Source organism: Heterocephalus glaber, unplaced genomic scaffold, assembly GCF_053883595.1.
Source record: "Heterocephalus glaber isolate CG9 unplaced genomic scaffold, H.glaber_assembly_v1.0 deba00001687, whole genome shotgun sequence".
Classification (NCBI taxonomy): domain Eukaryota; kingdom Metazoa; phylum Chordata; class Mammalia; order Rodentia; family Bathyergidae; genus Heterocephalus; species Heterocephalus glaber.
The window spans coordinates 20,776,687-20,796,753 of record NW_028258412.1 but is presented as its reverse complement, the minus strand read 5'-3'; the positions used below and the strand labels follow the sequence as shown (position 1 = coordinate 20,796,753).

The following is a 20,067-nucleotide window of genomic DNA, read 5'->3' as shown; positions in this document are numbered from 1 at the left end:
ATCGCGCGGCACACCGACCCCGGACTTGGGGGGGAGATGCAGCGAGCGCTCCGCGGGCCGGGAGCCGGCTGCAGGCAGGGCAGCGGCGGCGCCGGCGCCTCTCGGCGAAGCTGCCTCCCCCCAACCCCTCCCCTCCCACCCCGTCCCCGGCCGCCTCCCCCAGGCGGGCGCCGAGCTCCCCGCCCGGCGCGCCCCGCCCGCGCCCTCCGGGGGTCGGGGGGGCGCACGGCTCCCGGGCCCGCGGCGGCGGCGGCTCGGCGGCGCCGAGGGGCAGCGGGAGGCCGGGGGACGCCCGAGGGGCTCCGGGCGGTGGCGCGCAGGGCCCGGGCGGCCGGCGGCGGCCCCGGGGCTGGGGGGAGTCCAGCCCGGATATTGAGTGCAGCCATTGAGAAAAGCCAAACTCTTGTGTGTGCGCGTCTCGAATAGCCCCCAAGATGGCCGCCAATGTGGGATCGATGTTTCAATATTGGAAGCGATTTGATCTACGGCGACTCCAGGTTAGTGCGGGCAGCGCCGGCTGCGCGGCCGTGGGGACCCGGGGCGCGCCCTAGGCGCACTGGGGAGGTCCCCGGGCTGGCGGGCGGGCGCCCCGGGGCGGCGGGCGGCGGCTGCCAGGGCTCGCCGGGACTCGGCTGCCCGCTGCCCATCGATAGGTATTAGGAATTGATCTCGCCGCTGCTCTTTGTTCGGTTCAATCATCGATTAGCCGCCGCGACCACAGAGAAGCGCTAGAGAGCCCGCGGTCAGGGGAGCGAGCCGGCAGGCAGCGGCCGGGCGAGGCGCGGGCAAGGCAGAGGCTTCGGCCCCCGGCTGGGGGCTGCCGCCGGGACCCCCGCCCGCCCCCCGCGCGCCGCGCCGCACTTTGCGCACCTCCCAACTTCGCGGCGCCGGGGGAGGCCGAGGAGCGCGCCGCGTGCAGTCCGAGCCCGGCTAGGGCTCGGGGAGGGAGGGAGGGAGCTGGCGGGCAGGGAGGAGGAGGAGGAGAAGAGAGGAGGAGGCAGCCCGGGTTGGCGAAGAGGCGGCTCCACGCCCCGCCGCCCGCCGGCACCTCCGCCGCCGCAGCCCGCCTGGCCGCGCAGCCCGGACGCGCCGCCACCCGGGGCTGCCGCCGCCGCCGCCTGAGCCGCCGCCGCCGGACAGGTCGCCAGCGCAGGCAGACCGCTCCTCCTCTGGCCGGGGTCTCGGGGTTCGTCCTTGCTTCTTGCCTTTTCCCCTTCGCCCCTTCCCAAATCTAGACGCAGACGGCAGTGAAGATGGGCCCGGGAGCGCGCAAGTTTGCGCTCCTGCCTGCCGGGCCGTGCAGAGCCCGGAGCGGCGCGGAGCAGGTGACTGCCGGTTCCCGGGCCCATGGGAACTTTTAAATGGGAGATTCCCTCGCGCTGTGCAGCCTCCTGCTTCTCCCCGTCGCTCCTGTTTTTTCTCCTTTCGTTAGTCTCTCCCTTTCTTCTCTTTCTCTCCCCTCCTTCCCTTTCCTTCCCTAGGGCAACTCCCTCCCAGTTAGCACTTTCGCCCCATTCCTCCTTTCGGGAGATCGGTGTCTCCTGCAGATTTGGAGTGTTTTCTGCCTTCTAGGAGCCAGGCCTGGGGAGATTCACAGAGTACCCCTCACTAGAAACACAGCCTCGGTCCCTCTTTATTCCAGGGGTGCCTGGGACGCTCCCGACAAGGCCCCCAAGCCCTGGAGTCTCGCGGCTGTGGCTGGTGAGGAGAATAAGGGGCGGGGAAATGGTGTGGTTAGCGGGGATTAGAGCATCCTGCCTTGGCCGTGACATTCTCCAACGGGAGAGACCCCCAGTCTGGAGATAAAAGGGGACCCACTTTATTTTTTAAAATCCTCCTGCAAATCTCATTAAGTTTCTTCTGATAGGTAGGTCCCTCAGCCCCCTGCTCCTGGCCGATTCCCAGTTCCCCTCCTTCCTCACCCCCTGCTCCTTGCTCCCCCTTCCCCGAAGCCATTGAGCTGGAGAGAAAAATCGGGGCACTCAGGCATGCAGTTAATAACTGCGAGTGCCTTGCAATTCCAGGTCCTCACTCGAGTTGGGGCTACAGTTTGGTGGTGGGCTGAAATGGGTAGGGCTGTGAACTGTGCTTGCTGGCTTAAATGATGCTAAAGTGGCCTTTCTTGAAGAGTTGGGGCGGGGAGAAGGAGAGGGAGAGGAGTTGGGCAGCCACATTGGGCTTGGCACGAAGGCCAATGGTAATCGTATTCCCTGCTAATGTTTGTAAATGAGACCCGGGCACGGCTAGGGGACAGCGTCTTTATTTATGATTGATGTTCTGTAACATAAGGAATGACAAGAACGTGGCAGACAAGAGGAGAGAAACCAGAAGGGCTGGCGAGAGCCCTTTGCAGGGTCCTATTGTTATTCTGGGCTGAAGAAAATTTCCTCGGTGAGATTTACAGCTCTGGTATTTGCTCCTGGTCGGCAGGAATGTCAGTTAACACAATTTTCATTAGATAACTCGTTTTCCATCAGGGAGCCAGGCTGCATCTGGGAGAGGCTCAGGCTGGGTGCGGCTCCCAGGGTGCTAATTTCTGAGCTGGGGAAGCTTCAACCTTACTCTCTTTATTCTTTGCTCAGTGGTCTTTTGCAGGGCTGTGGAGGTCACCCAAATCTGGATTCCAGCTGGACTCCCTGGGATCTTGGAACCCTTTGTTAAGGGTTTAAAAGATGCTGAGGCAGAAAAGCAGATTTGAACTGGAAAAGATGGAGGTGGGGGTGGTAGAGAGGCTTGTCCAGGTGACGGTGACCCCTGTGGGCCAAGACCTCCCCCCTGACAGGGCTATCTGCAGGGTGGGAGCTGCTCATTAAGACAATGGGTGTGTGTCAGGCACAAAACTCAAGGCTTGGGGGGTGGTTTTAGCTGATTTACATCGATATTAAGTGGATGGTGTGTCCCCCAGGGAGTTGGGAAGGCTGCACACTTGTATGGCACAGGGAAATAAACGTGGCAGCCGTGGCAAACAGACATTCAGGCCTGCACATCTGCTCCCTGCCCCCATTTGAAATCTCCCCCGTCCCCCTGCCCAGCGAGTGCCGCTCCCCCACATTCTCCCGGGTGGCATTTTTGTTGGAAACAGATTGTGAACCTCAGCACTTTCGCCTGGGATCCTCTCTGGTACATAATGCTGATGACTCCTACGCCACACTTGGGTTTTCATTTTTCCTTTCCCGTGCTCTTCTAGTGAAGATGACCTGAAAGGACAACTTCTGCTGGTTCGTTCTTAGGGGCAGGTGAGGCACGTCCCCAGCCCAGCTTGGTGCAGGCCAAGAGCCGTGGGCTCACTCTCTCGGGCTGGCCGCCTGTGAGGAGGTGGCGTGACTTTCCTTCTTGAGTTCAGGTTGGGTGGTTTCTCGAAGCCTGGTTGCTGAGCATGAAAGTGGCCAAGGCGGCAACGGTGGTCCCGTGTCCCCCTGGACCACACTGCTGATGCCATCCCATCCTGGCAAGAAAGGTGACCTTGTGTCAGCCCAGCGAACAGCCTTCCAGAAGTACGTATTTTTCAAATAGGAAATGGTCCAGTTTTTATTTCTTCCAGTGGCATCTCTAAGCACAGCAGGGCTGTTTCTGCCTGCTGCAACTCAGTCAACAGCTGTAGGGACTTGTGGGCTGAAGGCAAAGGTGAGGCAGCCTGGTACCCTTCTCCGACACCCTCGGAAACTGCCTCCTCTCTTCTTTTCTTTCCCCCCTCTGCTTCTATAGCAGCTCAGGAAATAAGAAGAAATAAAATTCCATCCACAGATAATGCGGGGCATATTTCATTTGGTTATAAGATTGCTTTATGGCGAACATTACTAATGCAGTATTTTTTTATGTCTTTTCTGTGTATAATCATCGTAACCGGATTCATACCTTTATGATTTTCTTTTTCTGCTTTCCTTTGCCACTTTTTTACAATACTGTGAGTCCAGTCTCTCAAGCCATCTTTTCTTCCTCTTCCAAAGAGGGTTACCCACACTAACACGAGTTGAGGGCATGCAGACTAAATGAGGGCCCAGGTTCCAAATGTATGTCCGTGTTTCCGGAGATGGAAAGAGCTCAGCTGGTGTGACCACACAGTACAAGTTTTGGAGGAAAAGGCAAATTCTGCTTCTCAAGTCAGCAATAAGGAGGAAGACTCATGGTTACCAGCAAGAGGGAGGCTGTACTTCTCTAAGGAGTTCACAGAACCTTTCGGGCCAGCACATGCGTGTCTTGGAGCTGGGGAATGAGATGGTGCTTGATAGACTGTTGTTCCCTGCTCAAAAGTTTAGAAAAGAGCATAGATGTGATTAAAATATTATAACCTTATGATATTCTGAAGTGCATAAATTTTACATATCAGCCACAGAGAGTTTAGACATCCATTAGAACCTCTGACAGCTTGACTTATCTAAATGTGCTATCATTTAACAATGTGTCAAAATTCCTTTCTATAGATGACAGCAGTAAATAAGCTATCAGCTCTGTTGGCGGAATCCTAACTTTGGAAACTTCGCAATCAGAATTGCTGTTGGGGTAGGGAGCCCGAGTAGGCAGGGCTTGGTATGATGCAGGCCAGTAAGAGGGTGGGCATGAGGCCAGGGCTGTGGGAGGGTCAGGGGGGCACAGGGAGAGGAGGGCACAGGGGGAGGGGCTTCCAGAAGCATTTTGGGAACCAGATCAAGCACAGTTGTCTGGACTCCTGCACGCTCTTGTTAGTCCAGCCAGCAGGTGACCCATTCCAACTGCCTCCCCAGTTCCTGTGGACCCACCCCAGTGGGCTTTTTCTGCAGAAAGAGCTAGAAACAGGTGTTGAGTATTTAAGGATCTCAGCAGTCTTTTCTGGGCATCCTAAAATTCTAGTTTCTCAACTTGCCAGGAATTGCTTCCCAAAGATGGGTCCCCCCTTGGAACGCAGGCACAAACCGAGCAGCATCTCATCCCACACTGATTTTGCTGTTGGGGGTCTTAAAATTTCTATTATTAATGTCTGAACTCACTGTAGAAAATTGGGAAACCTTGGACAACCCTGAAGAAGCACATCAGCATCTCAGTGGGTTATTTCAGATGAGCACAGGGCTGTTTTGACTAGAGGGAACAGTGTCTGTGATGGTGGCCTGCCCTTCCTTCCTTCCTTCCTTCCTTATTTCCTTCCTTCCTTCCTTCCTTCCCTCCCTCCCTCCCTCCTTCCTTCCTCCCTCCCCCCCCTTCTCTCTTTCTTTCTTTCTGCTCTCCTGTTAAAAAGAGGATTCTATCTTCGAACTTGACATTCTGTCATGGTAACCTTTCTTCCAGCAGATGGGATTTCACATGTGAGCACCTTGGCTGGTGCTAAATTTGGGCCTGGTGGATGGTAGATGGGGCTGCCCAGAAACTGGTTTTCTGGGCTGCTCCCTGCAAGGGCTGAGCTTTCAGCTGCTTCCTGGTTATCTCATTCAGCCCAGGACTGGCACAGGTGGAGCAGGGATGGGAGTGAGGCCTGCCTTTGATCCTGGCCTTGGGAGTTGGGTCTGTTCACCTTTTCTCTCAGGGTGGGGGATGGTGCTCAGTATTTACCACAGTGGCTTGTGTTGATGGTGTTAGGGATGCTGGAGGTGGTTGGCAGAGGGAGAAGGACCAGGAACTATAGTTCATGTGGCCTCCAGCACTCCTGGGGGAATCATCCAGTGTCTCAAGTGTCCTGTTTCTCAGTGTACCACACAAGTCTGCTGTGCCTACCAGGTTGTGTTCAACATGAAGGATGCTGTCCTACTCTGTGGGCCATTTAAGTGTGGAGTCTTCTAATGACCTGGCCCCCAACCCTGCCATGGCACTTGTTGGTGGTAGGAGTCTTTTGGCCTTTTAAGCATTTTTTTTTTGAGACAGGGAATTATGTCTAAAATGGAGTAATTTGCTTTCTGAGCCTCCATGAGCTCTTGACAAAAATGGTTTGTAGTGTTTTGTAGGGTAGGGACAGTATATTCCTATCATGCATACATTCAAATCCCAGTGCTTTTCCCTGATTGACTCTCCATGCTCTTCCCTCTTCCTCTCATCTCTCTGGCCTCCTGTCTAACCACTCTGCCCCACTTCATTCCCTTGTTTCAGCCACGGTAGCCTTTGATGGCCTCCTGTTTGTCCCTCGGTCACATTGAGCACATTCCCACAGGGCCTTCGGACTTGCAGTTCCCCCCACCTATGACTCATCGTCCCAGGGCTAGCTCCTTCTGTTTCATTCAGTCTCAGCCCTAAAGTCCTGACCTCTTAGCCTAAAGAAGTTTCTATAACTTTTCCTGCTTTAATATGCAAATGTGCATCCCTGTCTTTAAGGACACAGCACTTTCTCTGGATTTGACCTCAGAACCTTCTTGGGGTGTTGTGTCTTTAGGCACCCTAGGCCATCCATAGAGCAACTCCCCTCACCTAAAGACTCAGGTAATAATGTACTTCAGGCTCTGTGAGCCATAGGTTTCTGTTATAACCCTCTGCCCTTGTGGCATGAAAGCTACAAGCCAATCAGCTATTGGCTATTAGCCAATCAGAATGAATGGGTGTGGCTGTCTGCCAATAAAACTTTATTTACAAAAACAGGCAGCCCCTGGTCTAGTGGCCTGTGATGGCTACCATAGAAGCTGTGGCCTGCCTGATGTGTTCACTTTTCAATTAAATGTGTTAATGTGAATCAAACTTACTTCCAAAATTTAGTTCTTTACCTGTTCCCTCAAGGGGGAAGCAGCAAGAATCAGGGTGGTGAGGAGTTGGCTTTAAATTCTGGTTCCATCACCTGCCGGCTCTGTGAACTTGGACAAACCACTTAACCTCTCTGGGCCTTCCTTACTTTCTTTATTTTTAAGTGGAACTACTAATAGTCTTCGGGAAGATTAAGCCACTTTGAACATAAACATGTTCAGCGCAGTGTGTTGTGCACAGGTAACACTTTGTAAGGGCCTTATTTCTTCTTGTTGATGTTTTTGGAGCATGAGAGGAGGTGAGAAAGCCAAATAAACAGTGGTTGATGGATTTCACGGGCCCTGCAGGCTGTTTCAGAGATTTCTGTGCAAATTTTCTCTTCTTTTACTCTACTGGAGGTTTGCTCTGTTAACCTAGCACTAATATTGTATGGAATGTCTTGTATTTTTGGAGCTCTGACCACAGAGGTCGCAGATGGGGAGTTGTGGCTGGCCCACAGAAGTGTCTGTCTGGATTAGTATAGTATTTAAAAACATTTTTATGAAAGTTGTCAGCATTTATAACACGGGAGATTTTATTCAAGAAATGCAGGTGTCCAGTGCCCCTTCCAGCCCAGGAGCTCCGGCTGCATTGGGCAGGTCCCACGAAGAAGGGGAGCCGGGAGCAGAGACCTGGGAAGGTGTGCAAGCAGAGGGAACAGCCAGTGCAAAGGCTCCAGGTCCACAGAGGGCTGGGGCCAGCTGGAGGGATCTCAGAGGATCAAAGTCACTGGCTGTCAAGGTCACTGGCTGCCTCTCCAAGGGCCTGGTGTCAGCAGGGGCTGCATTTCTAGAAGAACCAAAAAGCCCCTGATGGCCCTTGAAGAGAGGCAATTGGGATGGGGAATAGGGCCTGCTGTCTCTATTTCTCCCCAGTAGCTCAGGCAATCCCCCCACAAAGTATATTGGGGCTGCCTGCTCGCACCCCTCCCTGCCCCCCAGGCTCCACCATCCTTCAGTTCAGCCAAATGAAACAGCAGTTCCTGGATACACATTTGTCATTAAAAAAGAAAGACAGAAAAAAAATCAATCCTTCGGCCTCTCTGGCCTGAGCTGGTCGTCTGCCCAAGACTCCTGGAGACGCCCGGAGCCCAGCAGCGCTTAAGACTCCACGCTGCTGTCCCTCAAAGTGTACGGGGTGAATGGCTCCCCGGGAGCCATTATGGTCAATTGACTGGCCCAGCCGACTGTTTGGGTGTGGGTGCTGCAGATGGGGAGACCACAGGGATCACCAGGGCTGCCTGGTCTGGGGCACATTTCCCTGAGTGCTGGGGTCACTCAGAGGCCAAGCTGCTGGGGACGTCTTCCTGGGGTGACTCCTGTCCTCTCCTCCATGGACACCACCGGTCTGGCTATCTGAGAGGGTGTGGTGCAGCTGCAGAACCCAGACCTGCGCCTTCCTACTCCCACAACATTTAGTGTGGACTCTCGAGCCAGGCAGCCTGGCTTCACATCCCAACTCTGCTACTTATGAACTGTGTGGCCTTGGATGAGTCACTTAACCTCTTTTAACCTCAGTATTCTCTTATGTTAAAATGGGGATAATGTAGTAGCTACTTCCTTAAGGATTTTTGTGAGGACTGAGTTGATATATGCAAAGTGCTGAGATCTTTACCCAACACATGGAAGTGCTATCTAATGTTAAGGTTAATAATAATTGATATTAGTTTTACTCTAGACATGTGTATTTACTGCTCATGGTAGAACTAATAATTAACAATTATAGAAATAATAGCAAATGTAATAAGTAACATAATATGATAAGCAGTAACTATATATTAGAGATGCCATAGTGAACAGAGAAGTCAAGGTGTAGGCTCTCGTTGAGCCCCCAGACAATGGGAAAGGTGGATGCACAGGTCATTGGACAGATGCAGGAATGTAATCAGACAATGGGAGAAAATCCTGAGGCAGAATGGGCCAAAGGAACTCCTGTGTCCGGGCCTGAGGGAAGGCTTCCTGAAGAGCTGGTGCTTCAACAGAGATGTCAAAGTTGAGGTCAGGGAAAAGCATCCCAGAAGTGGGAACAGCATGTGCAAAGACCCTGAGGCAGGCAGAAGAGCTGTGCGTGCAAAGAGCGAAAGGAAGAAGTGAGGTGAGGTGCAGACTGAGTGGATCTTGGAGCCCCTGCCCTCACTCTTGCCTTCTGTCAGCGGGCGGTAAGAATGGAGGATAAAATGAGACATTGTGGGCATGGCTCTTGGTGAACTCTCTCTCAGTGGCACTTTGTATACCGTCAAGCCTCAGAAAAGCCTTAGGTACTACTTTTATTGTTTAATAAATTATTGCGCCCAGTTCCTGATCTGTTGGAAAATTTCTCTCTCCCATTTCCCATTTCTAGGACTGTGCACAGGGCAGCCAGGATTTCAGTCCCAGTGTTGCCCCTTCCTAGCGTATCCTTGGGCAGGTTGTTTTCCCTTTCTGGGGCTTATTTTCTCATCTGGAAGGTGGGGGTAGGAATGGACTCCCATGGCACTGGCCACGAGGGTGCGTCTTGTGGTCTGACTACAGCCAGTGGGACTGGCCCCTGCTGCCCCAGCGTGAGACTGCCAGCTCCCTGCAGTCCAGCAGCTCCTGCCCGTCAGCCCGCCTTCCTTCCCTCTCTCCTCCATGCTGCCTCCTCTGGCAGTGGCAGGCCCTGGCTCTGATACGTTTCTTTGCCATATAACCCCAGCTCTGTCTGCTTCTCAGAGGCCCACACTCCCCAGGGAAAATGAAAGGAGCCTTACGTCTGCATAAGGCTCTGGGTGCCTGGACAACTGTTGAGGACCCTGTGGCATCTTTTTGGGGTGCCTCTTTCTGGTGGCCTGTCCTTACTTGGCCCACAGGCTCTGGGTGATGAGGTCCCCCTTCCTGTTACCATTCTCTCAGTATCTCTCCCTTCTGTCTCCTTCCATCATTTTATACAAGCCACTCTGTCCTCCTCACTACTCTTCAAACACACCAACTTGTTCTAACCTCAGGCTTACTCTCTATCTGGGCCACTCTCCCTGACGTTTCCATAAGTCGTTCCCTCAGCCTGTTGTCCTCTGCCTGTCCTCCTCAGAGAGGCCCCCATTGCTCTTTAAAAAATAACCTCCTTTATCTTCTTACCCTGCTTCATCTGATGCGGTGATGTCTGTTCATTCAGTCATTTACTCTGTCTCCCTCCCTGGGGATGGCAGGGGCATAATAAGTGCTCAGCAGATGTTTGCCTCATGGGGTGGCTGAATGCCACAGAAATCGAGCTCCGGGCAAGTGCCCCAGACTCCACCTTGTGGGTAGCTGTGTGTGGGAGGGGCTTCTCCTCTCAGCTCCTCAGCTCCTTTACCCATCTCTGGCTCTTGAAAGTCACTTGCCCTGGGTCTGGCGGTTGGGTGCGGGCCTCAGGCCTGAGGCGAGTGAGGGTTTATCTTTAGCTCCATCAGTCTCACTTTAGAAACTGGTGACCCCAATTCCAGCCTGGGAGGTGGCTCCTATCCTAATTAATACATCCATTAATTAATTGCCGGCAGGCTGCGGGCCATTAGCAATGGTTTGGTGGCCTCAACCACAGAGTGCTCAGAGAAGATCCTTGCAGTCCGTGGGATGGCTGTGTTCTTGGACACAGGACAGCCTGGTAATGTTTTCACAGCAGATGACATTCCTCTCCCACAGCTGGCTCACTGGTCTGCCTGATCAGCACAGCAGTCTTTGGAAAGGGACAGGGGTCTCAGGTCAGGGACCGCAGGGGTGAGGGGCTTCTTTTCTCAGCCTCCTCATTTATGATCAGGTGGGAGAACAAGATGTCAGTCCTGTCTTCCTCCTGGTCTAATGTTCTTCCTCTCCCGGCTCCTGTTTTTCTGCCTTATGTGGAGCTTCCTTGGACCGTCGAGACAGGCCACCCATTTTTTCATTCATTTATTTACTGAGTGTTCTTCAACCCCTTCTGGGTGTCAGGTGCTGATGGGGTCATGGAAACGCAGGCTGGGGATAGCAAAGACCAAGGCCCTGTCCTCTGAAACTTCTAGTTTATAATTATTGGAGACAGAAGTACTTTTCTTCAAGAATTATAAAAAAGAGCAATAACTCAATATAGACGCTGGGCCTAGGGCTGGGCACATTGCTTTTCCTGAATGGTGACTATTACTGAGCAGTGTTTATTATCCTTACTAACTAGTATTATTGTCATTAAAATCTGAGGACACTTCCTGTTGAATTTTGGTTACCTTGGGAGAAACATCTGAAATGAGCAGGGGCTTGGAGCAGTCAGACCTTACCTTGGACCCTGGTCTTGCTGCTTTCTTACTGGGAGGCCTTGGGCAACTCTCTCAACTCTAACCCTCAGTTTCCCCATCTGCAAAGTAGGCATTAAATGCAGTCTGGATGTATCTCATAGGAATATCGCAAGGATCTGGTGAAGCACGGAAGGCCTGTCATGCCCGGTTTGGAACATGCTCCTTCCCCAGCAAACAAGAGCATCCATTTTTACTTTTATTACGATTATCACTGTCACTGTGGCCGTTCCCCTCCTGGGCCTCTCTGGTCAGCTGGAGGTGGAGCCTGGAAACTGGGATCAGGCAGGTGCAGCTCAACGGGACTCCAGCCAGCCACAGGTACCCCACTGCACCCCACAGCTTAGGACTAAACCTGGCCTTCCTTGCAAGTGCTGGAGACTCCCTGGCTGGTCCACTGGGAGTCAGCAGCCAGGTGGATAGGCTCCTCCTCGAGAAGCACCAGTGGGAGGTCCAGGCTGGCCTTGGCGAGACTGGAACTGTCTTTGGCAGGCAGATGCTCACACTTGGAGGGGCCCTGCAGGCCTCAGTCTCTGGAGCCATTAACTCGTGCACCATTATTCCATGCCCAGTGGCGTGCAGAGCCGTTTACTGCCATTATCCCCATTAATTTCACAGCAGCTCTGGGAAGGGGATGCTATTGCTGTTCCCATTTCACAGCTGAGCAGAGTGAGGCTCGGTCAACTCAGTCCAAGGCCACATTGCCAGCAGGTGGCAGCCCTGTGCTTGAACCCAGGACTCAGATCTGTTGGCCACCCACGTCCTCATTCTTGACCAGAGTAGCCAGGGTTGTCCTCCCAGGGCTGATGCCTGCACTCCTGGTCCTCTCCCGAGGGCTCTACCATCTTCAGTGATTATGCTTGCATTTTTCCTTTATTTTCTTTTTAAAAGACTTAAAACAACCTTCCACTGTCAATTCATGGACATGAATCCCAGTCCCAAAGCCTGAGTGGCATGGGGCAGGAGGAGTTTTATTGATGGAGAACATTCCCAACTCCCAGCCTGGAAAATGAGGGCCAGCCACCCATCCATCCCAGCCGCCCACAGGACCCCCAAGCCGCATGGCACCCCTGTCGTCGAGCCCGAGTTCCAAAAGATGGAATTCTCAGCCTGGGCTGATAATAAGCAGGTATTGATTGCTGCCGTGGTCATTATCAAGATTTATTTAGTCAATATGGCCTCCCCGGTCAATAAATCGTGTCGTTGATAAAGAAGGAAGGAGATAGACTTGTAGGCTTTATTAAAAAAGTTTTTTAGATTTTTTTTTAAACTGCTAACTCCAGCCCCCACCCCCTTCTATGGCTGTGGCAGCGCCACTGTATACTTTATATCTGGTGTTCAAAGCTCTTGCCTTTCCTGGCAGGAGTTTCCTCCCTGGCTGTGGTTTCAGAGAGCAGACAGGGCAGGGCCAGGCCTCCGAATGGCCCCTGGGCCTTCGATGCCCCTCACTTTTCTGTACTCCAACCCCAACAGTATCCTATTCTCTCATTTAATCCTGCAACCGCTTTGGGGGGACACTAGTATTATCCCATTTTGCAGATGAGGAAACTGAGGTCCTGGTCATCCAGGATTCTAACTCAGACAGTCTGGCTGGATTCTTTGCTCTGAATCTGATATTCATTCATTAAATAGCAAATATTTATCAAGTATGTGTTTTGAGCCCAGCCCAGGGCCAGGTGCTGGGTATAGAGGGGACAGCTGAAGAAATAAATGTGTAATTTCAGACATGGAAAGAATAGAGGAAAGAAATGATCAGAGTGCTGAAGTCCAGGTAGATGGGGCACTACCCTGAGTGGGTGACATTCAGGCTATGAAAATGATGAGGAGTCACTTAGGCAAATTTTAGGTAGAAGAGAGTTCATGGCTATAGGAACAGCCTGTGCAAAGGCCCTGAGGTAGGAATCAGCTTGGCACATCAAGGAACTGAAAGGCCAGTGTGAGTGGATAGGGGGGGAAATGGGGAGGGACAATGAGGTCAGAGTAGGAGGTAGATCTGGCACAGGCCCTTAGAGACCCCAGTAGGGGGTGGGTTAGGTTGGATTCTACTCCCAGGGAAGTGGGAAGACACTGCGAGTTTGAAGCAAGGAAGGATCAAGATCCAATTTATGTTTGGGTCCTACAGGGAACATAGAAGGGAGGGAGGGGGCATTTGGAGAATAGGTAAAAGAGCTGTGACAGACTGGATGTTGTCATCTCTGCTGACAAGGCTCTTAGTGGTCAGATGGCTTTGGGCACATAAATGTGTTAATGACTAGCAGCTTCTGGTCTTGGGGGTGTTGAGAAGTTTGCCGTGCAGACAGGCCTGATGCCTCCAACAAGGTAGAAGCTCCACTTCCTTGAGAAATAGGAAGTGGTTTGTCCCCCGTACAAGAGGCCAGGAGCTGTGGGTTCAGAGGCCTTTGGTGACAAGGATGCAGTGGGCGAGGGTGCTGTGTCTGCCCTCCACTGACACAGCTGGTTGGAGGTGGGTATGGGGCTGATAAGGTTGTGTTCTGAGAAGTTCCTTCGCCTGTCGGTTATTGTGGGCCTGGTTTCCAGTGTGTTCCCAGGCACTTCTTGTTGCAAAGGTCATGAGGAGATGAGATGACCAAGGTGGTGTGGCCATCAGAACCAGGCTGTGGGAGGGTGCCCTGTCCCCGGAGGCCATGTCCTGGCCTTCATATGTGGGAATGTTCTCAGGTGGGAGAGGGGTTGGATGTCTGCTTAGGGGATTACAGGGCATGTGGGCTGGGGTACAGAATGAAGAGAAATATTTTTACCTTTACCTTTGTCCAATCCATGAACATTTATAGATGGGAAGTCTAGCAGGGGCTAGGTGATCACTTCCTGCCATGCATCCTCCCACCCACCCACCACCACCTATCCAACATCCTCGTTCATTCATAAGTCTGCTCACTCATCCATCTGTATTCATGCATACAATACCTTATCTGCTTTCCCATTACCACTGACTTAAATCATCCACCTACCCTGTCTAGCCATCCATCCATTCTTCTGTCCATTAGTTTACTTAGCCCCTAGCAACCTTCTTATCTACTATCTATTTGTCCATCTACCTGACTACAATTCCTTCCTCCGTGCTTGGAACCATCCAACATCGATTCAGCGATGCAGCATATACCAGGAATGCAAAGATGGAGTGGGAACCGTCCCTATTCTTGAGGATTTTACAAACTGGTGGAGGAGCTGTAGAAAATAACCCCAAAGTGGCACCATCAGCACAGCCATCGGAGGTTCTACCTGGAGCTGTGGGACCGAGAGGACAGACAGAACTGGCCTCCCAGGCCTGGAAGTGGGCAGAGGGCTGCAGGAAGGGTTCTACTCTGCATTCAGCGATGCTCTCCTGTAGCCTAGGCAGTGGGTGGGCAGTCTCAGAGCCAGTCTGCCTCCAAGGAGACCCCACAAGAGCTACTGTCCCCAGGCCCTGACAGATCCAGGAAGGATCAACTCTGCCCCGTAGCACATTGGAGCCCAGCAAGGTACTTGAGAGAGACTTAGGGGCAGGGGCTCCGTGACCGAGGAGGTGGACGGGCTGATCTCCAGGTGGCTGCTATGCCAGGCCTTCCAGGTTTCCCTGTGCTGTGCAGGCCAATAGTACCTGACCTCTGAGTGGCAGTTGGAGCCTGTCAGAAGTGGTCCCCCACGCTGCTGGGCCGCTCCCATTCTGCAAAGGAGGACATGAGGCACAGGGTGTACCATTCCACGGAGGCAGAGAAATGCACCACATTTCTAGAATGTCCACTCGTTCTCTCCGTTTTTACATCTTCCACCCACACTGCAGCCAGGGGCGCCCACTGCTGTCCTCATAGATCGCCCCCCACAGCCCTTCCTCCACCATGGCCTCCTGACCGTGTTCTCTTCATTTTCCTCCTATGTCCTGCACTACTGCCTAGTGTTTTTTCAGGCCCAGTCTTTGTGGGCTGACCTCTAAGTGTGTTGATCTGTCCAAGGTCCATCTCTTCTCACTCTGTCCCTTCCGTGACTTCTGTTCCGCAATACCACTACCTCTCCCAAACCCAACTCTCCATTTCCACCTCTGAGTTCTAAACCTATCAACTCAACAGCTTTCTTGATCTCTCTCCCTCCCTCCCCCCTCCTTCCTCTTCCTCTTCCTCTTCTTCCTCTCTCTCTCTCTCTGTCACCATTAATAGTTGTTTGTGTTTTTTTCTGTTACCAGGGATCGAACTCAGGACCTTGCACTTTAATAGTTTTTAAATGTCTGTATTGAAGATGTCTCCAGCTCAAGAAAACCAAAATTTAACTCTCCTTAACAGTCTCCATCTTAGGTCAATCCTGTTTATCCACTGCACCCCACACATCTAATTCCTCACTAAATCCTAAGACTTTACCTCCTACAAGCCTGCATCCTCTCCCCTACCTCCTCCTCCTCCTCCTTCTCCTCATTGGCACTTGGATCCTTGTCCCATTACTAGCCTTGGACTTTGGTTTGCCAGTTTGCTTTCCTAGACTGGCTTTGTCCTCTGCTCTTTGGTACATGACAGGTATTGCAATTATTTACAAATCTGTTAAGAACTATTTCCAATGCCTCTGCATTGTTTTTCAGGCAAAGTTTCCAACATGACCTTCCAGGCTCAGAATGTCTGGTCATTGCCCTCTATTCCTGGTGGATAGTGTTTTTGATCGAATATTTCATTCAGTCTACTTTTGGAAGTGGGATATTGAAGTCTCAACTGTGATTGTTGAATGGGCTATTTTGCCCCTCATTCTGTCAGTCTTTGCTTTGTGTGTTTGGCTATTTTTTCATTAGGTGCATACACATTTGTAATTGTTGTGTATTCCTCATGTTCATTAGCAACCAATCCTCATTCTCTAAACATTTTCTTCTAATTGTAAAGTCTATTTTATGTGATAGTTGTATGGCCACTTCCACTTTCTTTTTCTTTTCTTTTTTTTTTTTGAGGGGGGTACTGGAGACTGAACTCAGGACCTTGCGCTTTTGAGGCAGGCAGCGGAACCACTGAGCTAAATCCCTGGCCCCTACTCCCACTTTCTTATGGCTGCTATTTACATAATGTATCTTTCTGGAGTCTTTTACTTTCAATCCATATATATCTTTGAATCTAAAGTGTCTCCTATAGACAACATATAGCTGGATCATGTTTTAAAAATCCAGTCTGAAACCTCTGCCCTTTGATTAGACTGTTTAATCCATTCACATTTAATGCATTATTGATGTAGTAGGATTTATATCTGCCATTTTGCTTTCTGGTTTCTGTGTGTCTAATGACCTTTTTGTTCCGCTATTCCTCTTTTACTGTTTTCTTTTGCATTGAGTGAATATTTTGTAGTGTAACATCTTAATTTCAGTAATAAATTTTTACTCTATTTTTTGAGGGTTTTGTTAGTAGTTGCTTTAGAGTTAACCATATTCATCTTAACTTGTCAGAATCAGATACAGATTTATATTCATTTGATTCCTTTATGCCCTCTGTTCTTGATCTGGATCGTGAGCCACTTTCCCTGCATCCTCCATATTCCAGCCACACATCTTCCTGTAGATTCCCTGCCCTACATCTCATCCCTGCAACACTCTACTTCCCTCACCCTCACCTCTCAGCAACTCTTCCACCTCAGCATGTTCTCAGTGTCACTTCTGGGAGCTTCCCTGCTCCTCTTCATTCAGCCCTGTGGTCTCTGAACCCCTCTCCATGGCCCGCACCACACTTCAAGTCAGATGTAGCCAGAGCTCTGTGGGTTACTGATTAAACCTGCTCCTTGTGTGGACTGCAGCCTCTGTGAGGACTCTGAGCAGCAGAGGGCTGAATACATAGCCTCAAAAATACCACTCAAGTGAACAGACAGGTTGGGTGTGACTATCGTGTGCCTGTATTTATGTGTGTATGCCTGTATCTTTGAATACAAGTATCTTTGTGGGCCTTTGCATGTTTGTGTGTGTGTATATCTCAATGTATTTCTGTAGGAGTGTGTGTCTTTGAAGTTGCATCCATCTATGAGTATCTCTGTGTGCAAACGTGTATCAGTGTGCTTTTGTGTGTGTGTGTGTACGTTTGTGGGCTTACATTCCTAGGCAGAGCTCTTTTTGACTTCTCCTTGCTATGCAATTACTTTTTGACTAGTTTGGCGTAGCATTTAATGATTTCCCCAAAGCCAAGCACAGCTCCCCAAGTATTGATCTCTCTGCAGTGGAGGTGACACGAGGTGACGTGGGGCCAGCCGTCAGGTGCTGCCTCCACAGAATTGGCTCTTGCACCTGCCCTACCTCCACAGCCCAGCTTGATCCCTTGGGGGAAAAACCCCAGGTTGGCAGCTTGGTGTGGGGCAGAGTGGGGCTCCTGCCAAACAGCCTGGGTCGGCTCTCACTGGCCGCATGACAGCTAGGAGACGGCCACCACATGCTCCCCAGTTCCTGGTTGGTCCCTCCATCAGATCACGAGCTCATTACTGTGAGGAGCAGTACCTGGTGTGATGATGGGCGAGTGCTGAATGTCTGGTGGCCTGATCAGAGGTCCGGAGGAGGAGAGCTGTTGTCCCTGAGACTGCATTTCATGCAGGGCTGGGTGACAGGGCTTCCCATTTTGGAAAGCCCCTGCCAAGGTCAGTCCTCCTGTGTGGCTCCCTGTGTAGCACCTCAGTCTCTTGCATTAGCAACCTCATTCTGAGGTTCAGCTGCACCAATTCTGTGACTGGTGCAGAGGTGATTTGGCCTTTTCTGGCCTCAGTGCTGTTATACCAGAAAATGGCTGGAATTTACATGACTAGGGATGAGAGAAGCTCTGAACTTTAAAAAAAATTTAAATTTTATTTATTTTTAATTTAGCAAACACTTGCCAAAGATAGCAGTGTGCTAGGCACATCTCAGTGCTTCTAAATACCATCATGTAAACGATTTTATTCCCATACCAATGCTATGGTATACATACTGTTCATATCCTGTTAACAGAAGAGGAAGTTGAGGCACAGAGATGTTGAGTGACTTGCCCAAGGTCATACAACAGAGCCAGGCAATCTGATTGCAGAGTTTTTGCACACAAGCCCTCCTGCTTCTTACTTCTGTTGATGTCCAAGGCAGAGGCCATGTGTAGTTAGGAAGTGCCCACAGTGTTTAGGTCCCCCTTTCCTCTCCAGAAGCCATGTGTGTGCCCTTTTGCCTGATGAGGTCTTATGCGAGGGCAGGTTGCATGCAAGGGACAGAGCTGCTTGGCACAAGTGTGGGCCATGGCCGGGATTCCTGGGAGTGGCACCAAACACTGAAGCCCAGATGTCCAGGCCCAGAGACCAAGGTCAGAGCTGGTTACCACAGCAGGAGACACTGGAAAGAGCTAGGCCCATTTCCTGCCCTTCACCTCCTGGGGTTGCTGGACCCAGGTCCCTCGGGCCAGCAGCCTGGGAGCAATCTGAGCCAGCCCCTGTCCCCTCAGAGGACATCCTCTGCAGCCTCCATGAACAAGAGGGTTGGTCCCACAGCCCGTGGCCTACTTTGTGAAATTCATCTCTGGAAGTAAATTACTCTCCAAACAGAGCAGGGCAGTACAGAGCAGCTTGGCATCTCATGGTGGGCAAGGCCTGCTGAGGCCTGCTGTCTCCCCAGAGTGGCAAGAGAAAGACCCAGACCCAGCTGCTACTTCCCACTTGGCCACCAAGGTGGAGGGGCCAAAGAAGGCAGCTCCCAGCTTCCAAGCTGGCCTGGCGGCCTTAGCTGCCTCGTTGTCACCTCTTTCCTCCTGCCCTACCCAAGATGGTGCCCTTAGCAGGGTGGGCTGGCCCAGCGCCCAGCAGGTGAGTGGGCTTTGGCTAAGTGCGCTTATGTGCTGCGGGAGGACTGGCCGTGTGGCCTAATAAGAATCAAACCCTTTCCCAGGATTTCGTGGATGTGAGCCCTTGGCCTCAGGGAAGATGCTCAGCTGTGCAGGTTCTCTGTTTTGTCTTCCACAAGATGGGGCTTCCTGGGTTCTCCTGTTCTATGGCTAGACCGTGCTGTTTCCTGCACACTTCCTGCCATTACACCCTGAAGCCCTGGGAGGATTTGGGGCTTTTGAGAGCTGAGGTACAAGGCAGAAGCTAACTATGGCTTTCTTTGGGAGAAGTTCTTGTCACTGGTGGTCAGATCCATTGGCCTGTTTCTCATACGCGTAGGTAGGTGAGGAAAGGCAGTGCTGGGGACGAGTCAAATTTTTAAGAAACATGATGGCGTGTGCCTGTGTATCAGTCATGTATTGCTGTGTAACAAGCCACCACATTCATGGAGTGCAACAGCTCTGAGGACAGAGGCAGCTGAATCAGCTTTTCTCCTCTCCATGATACCTGGACTTCTCCTGGGAAGATTCAGTTTGGGGTGACTTGACAACTCATTCATCTGACAGCTGCTGCTGGCTGTGGGTGAACCTCAGCTACCTGAGGGAGCACTAGTTAGTATATGGCCTGTCCCCATGGTCCTGCTGTGCAGCCCCTTGTCACAGCACGATGACTGGGTTCCAAGAGAACAAGGTGGAGGTGAAGGTGTTTTCATAACCTCACCTTGGAAATTGCTTAGTGTCACTTCTGTCCTCTCTTCTGGTTAACCAATGGTCAGTACAGGCCCAAAAGGAGAGGCCTAGACTCTTCTTGTTGGGAGGAGTGTCAGGTTAGATTGCAAGAAGAGTCTGGGTGGTGAGAGATCTTGGCAGCCATCTTTGGAAAAGATTATCTTCTAATGGTGATTCAGTGGCTGAGGGTGACAGGAAGTGACTGAACAAAAAAGTAGTCACAGAAGGCTGGGTGGGTTGACTGGGTATGACAGAAAGTGGCCAAGTAGGAAGTGTGACAGAAGGTTGTATGAGGGTAGTGGGTATGACAAGAGGTTATGTGAAGGGAGAAAGTGCCATAGGGAGTATCTGAATATGGAGAGAGTGTGACAGGAAGTAGCTGAAGAGGCAGGTCTAGTTTAGCCAGTGTCCACCATGATGGAAGTGAGCCTGCCCGTCACGGTACCCAAGATGCCTGCAGCACCATCTTTCCTTGCTTTGCAAGCTGTCCTCTTGAGGACCTTGGAGTGACCATGCTGATTCCAACATAGGGACCCAGCCTCAGCTGGCCAGCCAGCATCATCCTTGATGGCTCTGCCTTGCTCCTTGCTCCAGCCTCTGCCAACTCTCTCCCTTCCTGTGGGCTCTCAAGCTCCCCAC

The 20,067-nt window shown here is 51.6% G+C and overlaps 1 protein-coding gene across 8 annotated transcripts in view; it reads left to right on the top strand.

Annotated features, from left to right (window-relative positions):
- The first annotated feature begins 268 nt into the window (after nucleotides 1–268).
- Nucleotides 269–20,067, top strand: part of Cux2 (cut like homeobox 2) — a 236,897-nt gene continuing 217,098 nt past the window's right edge. For 4 of the 8 annotated variants that reach the window (XM_087198186.1, XM_087198184.1, XM_021257477.2 and 1 more), the window contains exon 1: nucleotides 269–497. In XM_087198186.1, the coding sequence (XP_087054312.1) occupies nucleotides 435–497 (63 nt within the window). In that variant the 5' untranslated portion in view covers nucleotides 269–434. Of the gene's footprint in view, nucleotides 498–1,045; nucleotides 1,187–20,067 lie in introns of those variants that run through there. The other 4 variants (XM_087198185.1, XM_004843802.4, XM_021257479.2 and 1 more) reach the window with 2 other exon arrangements.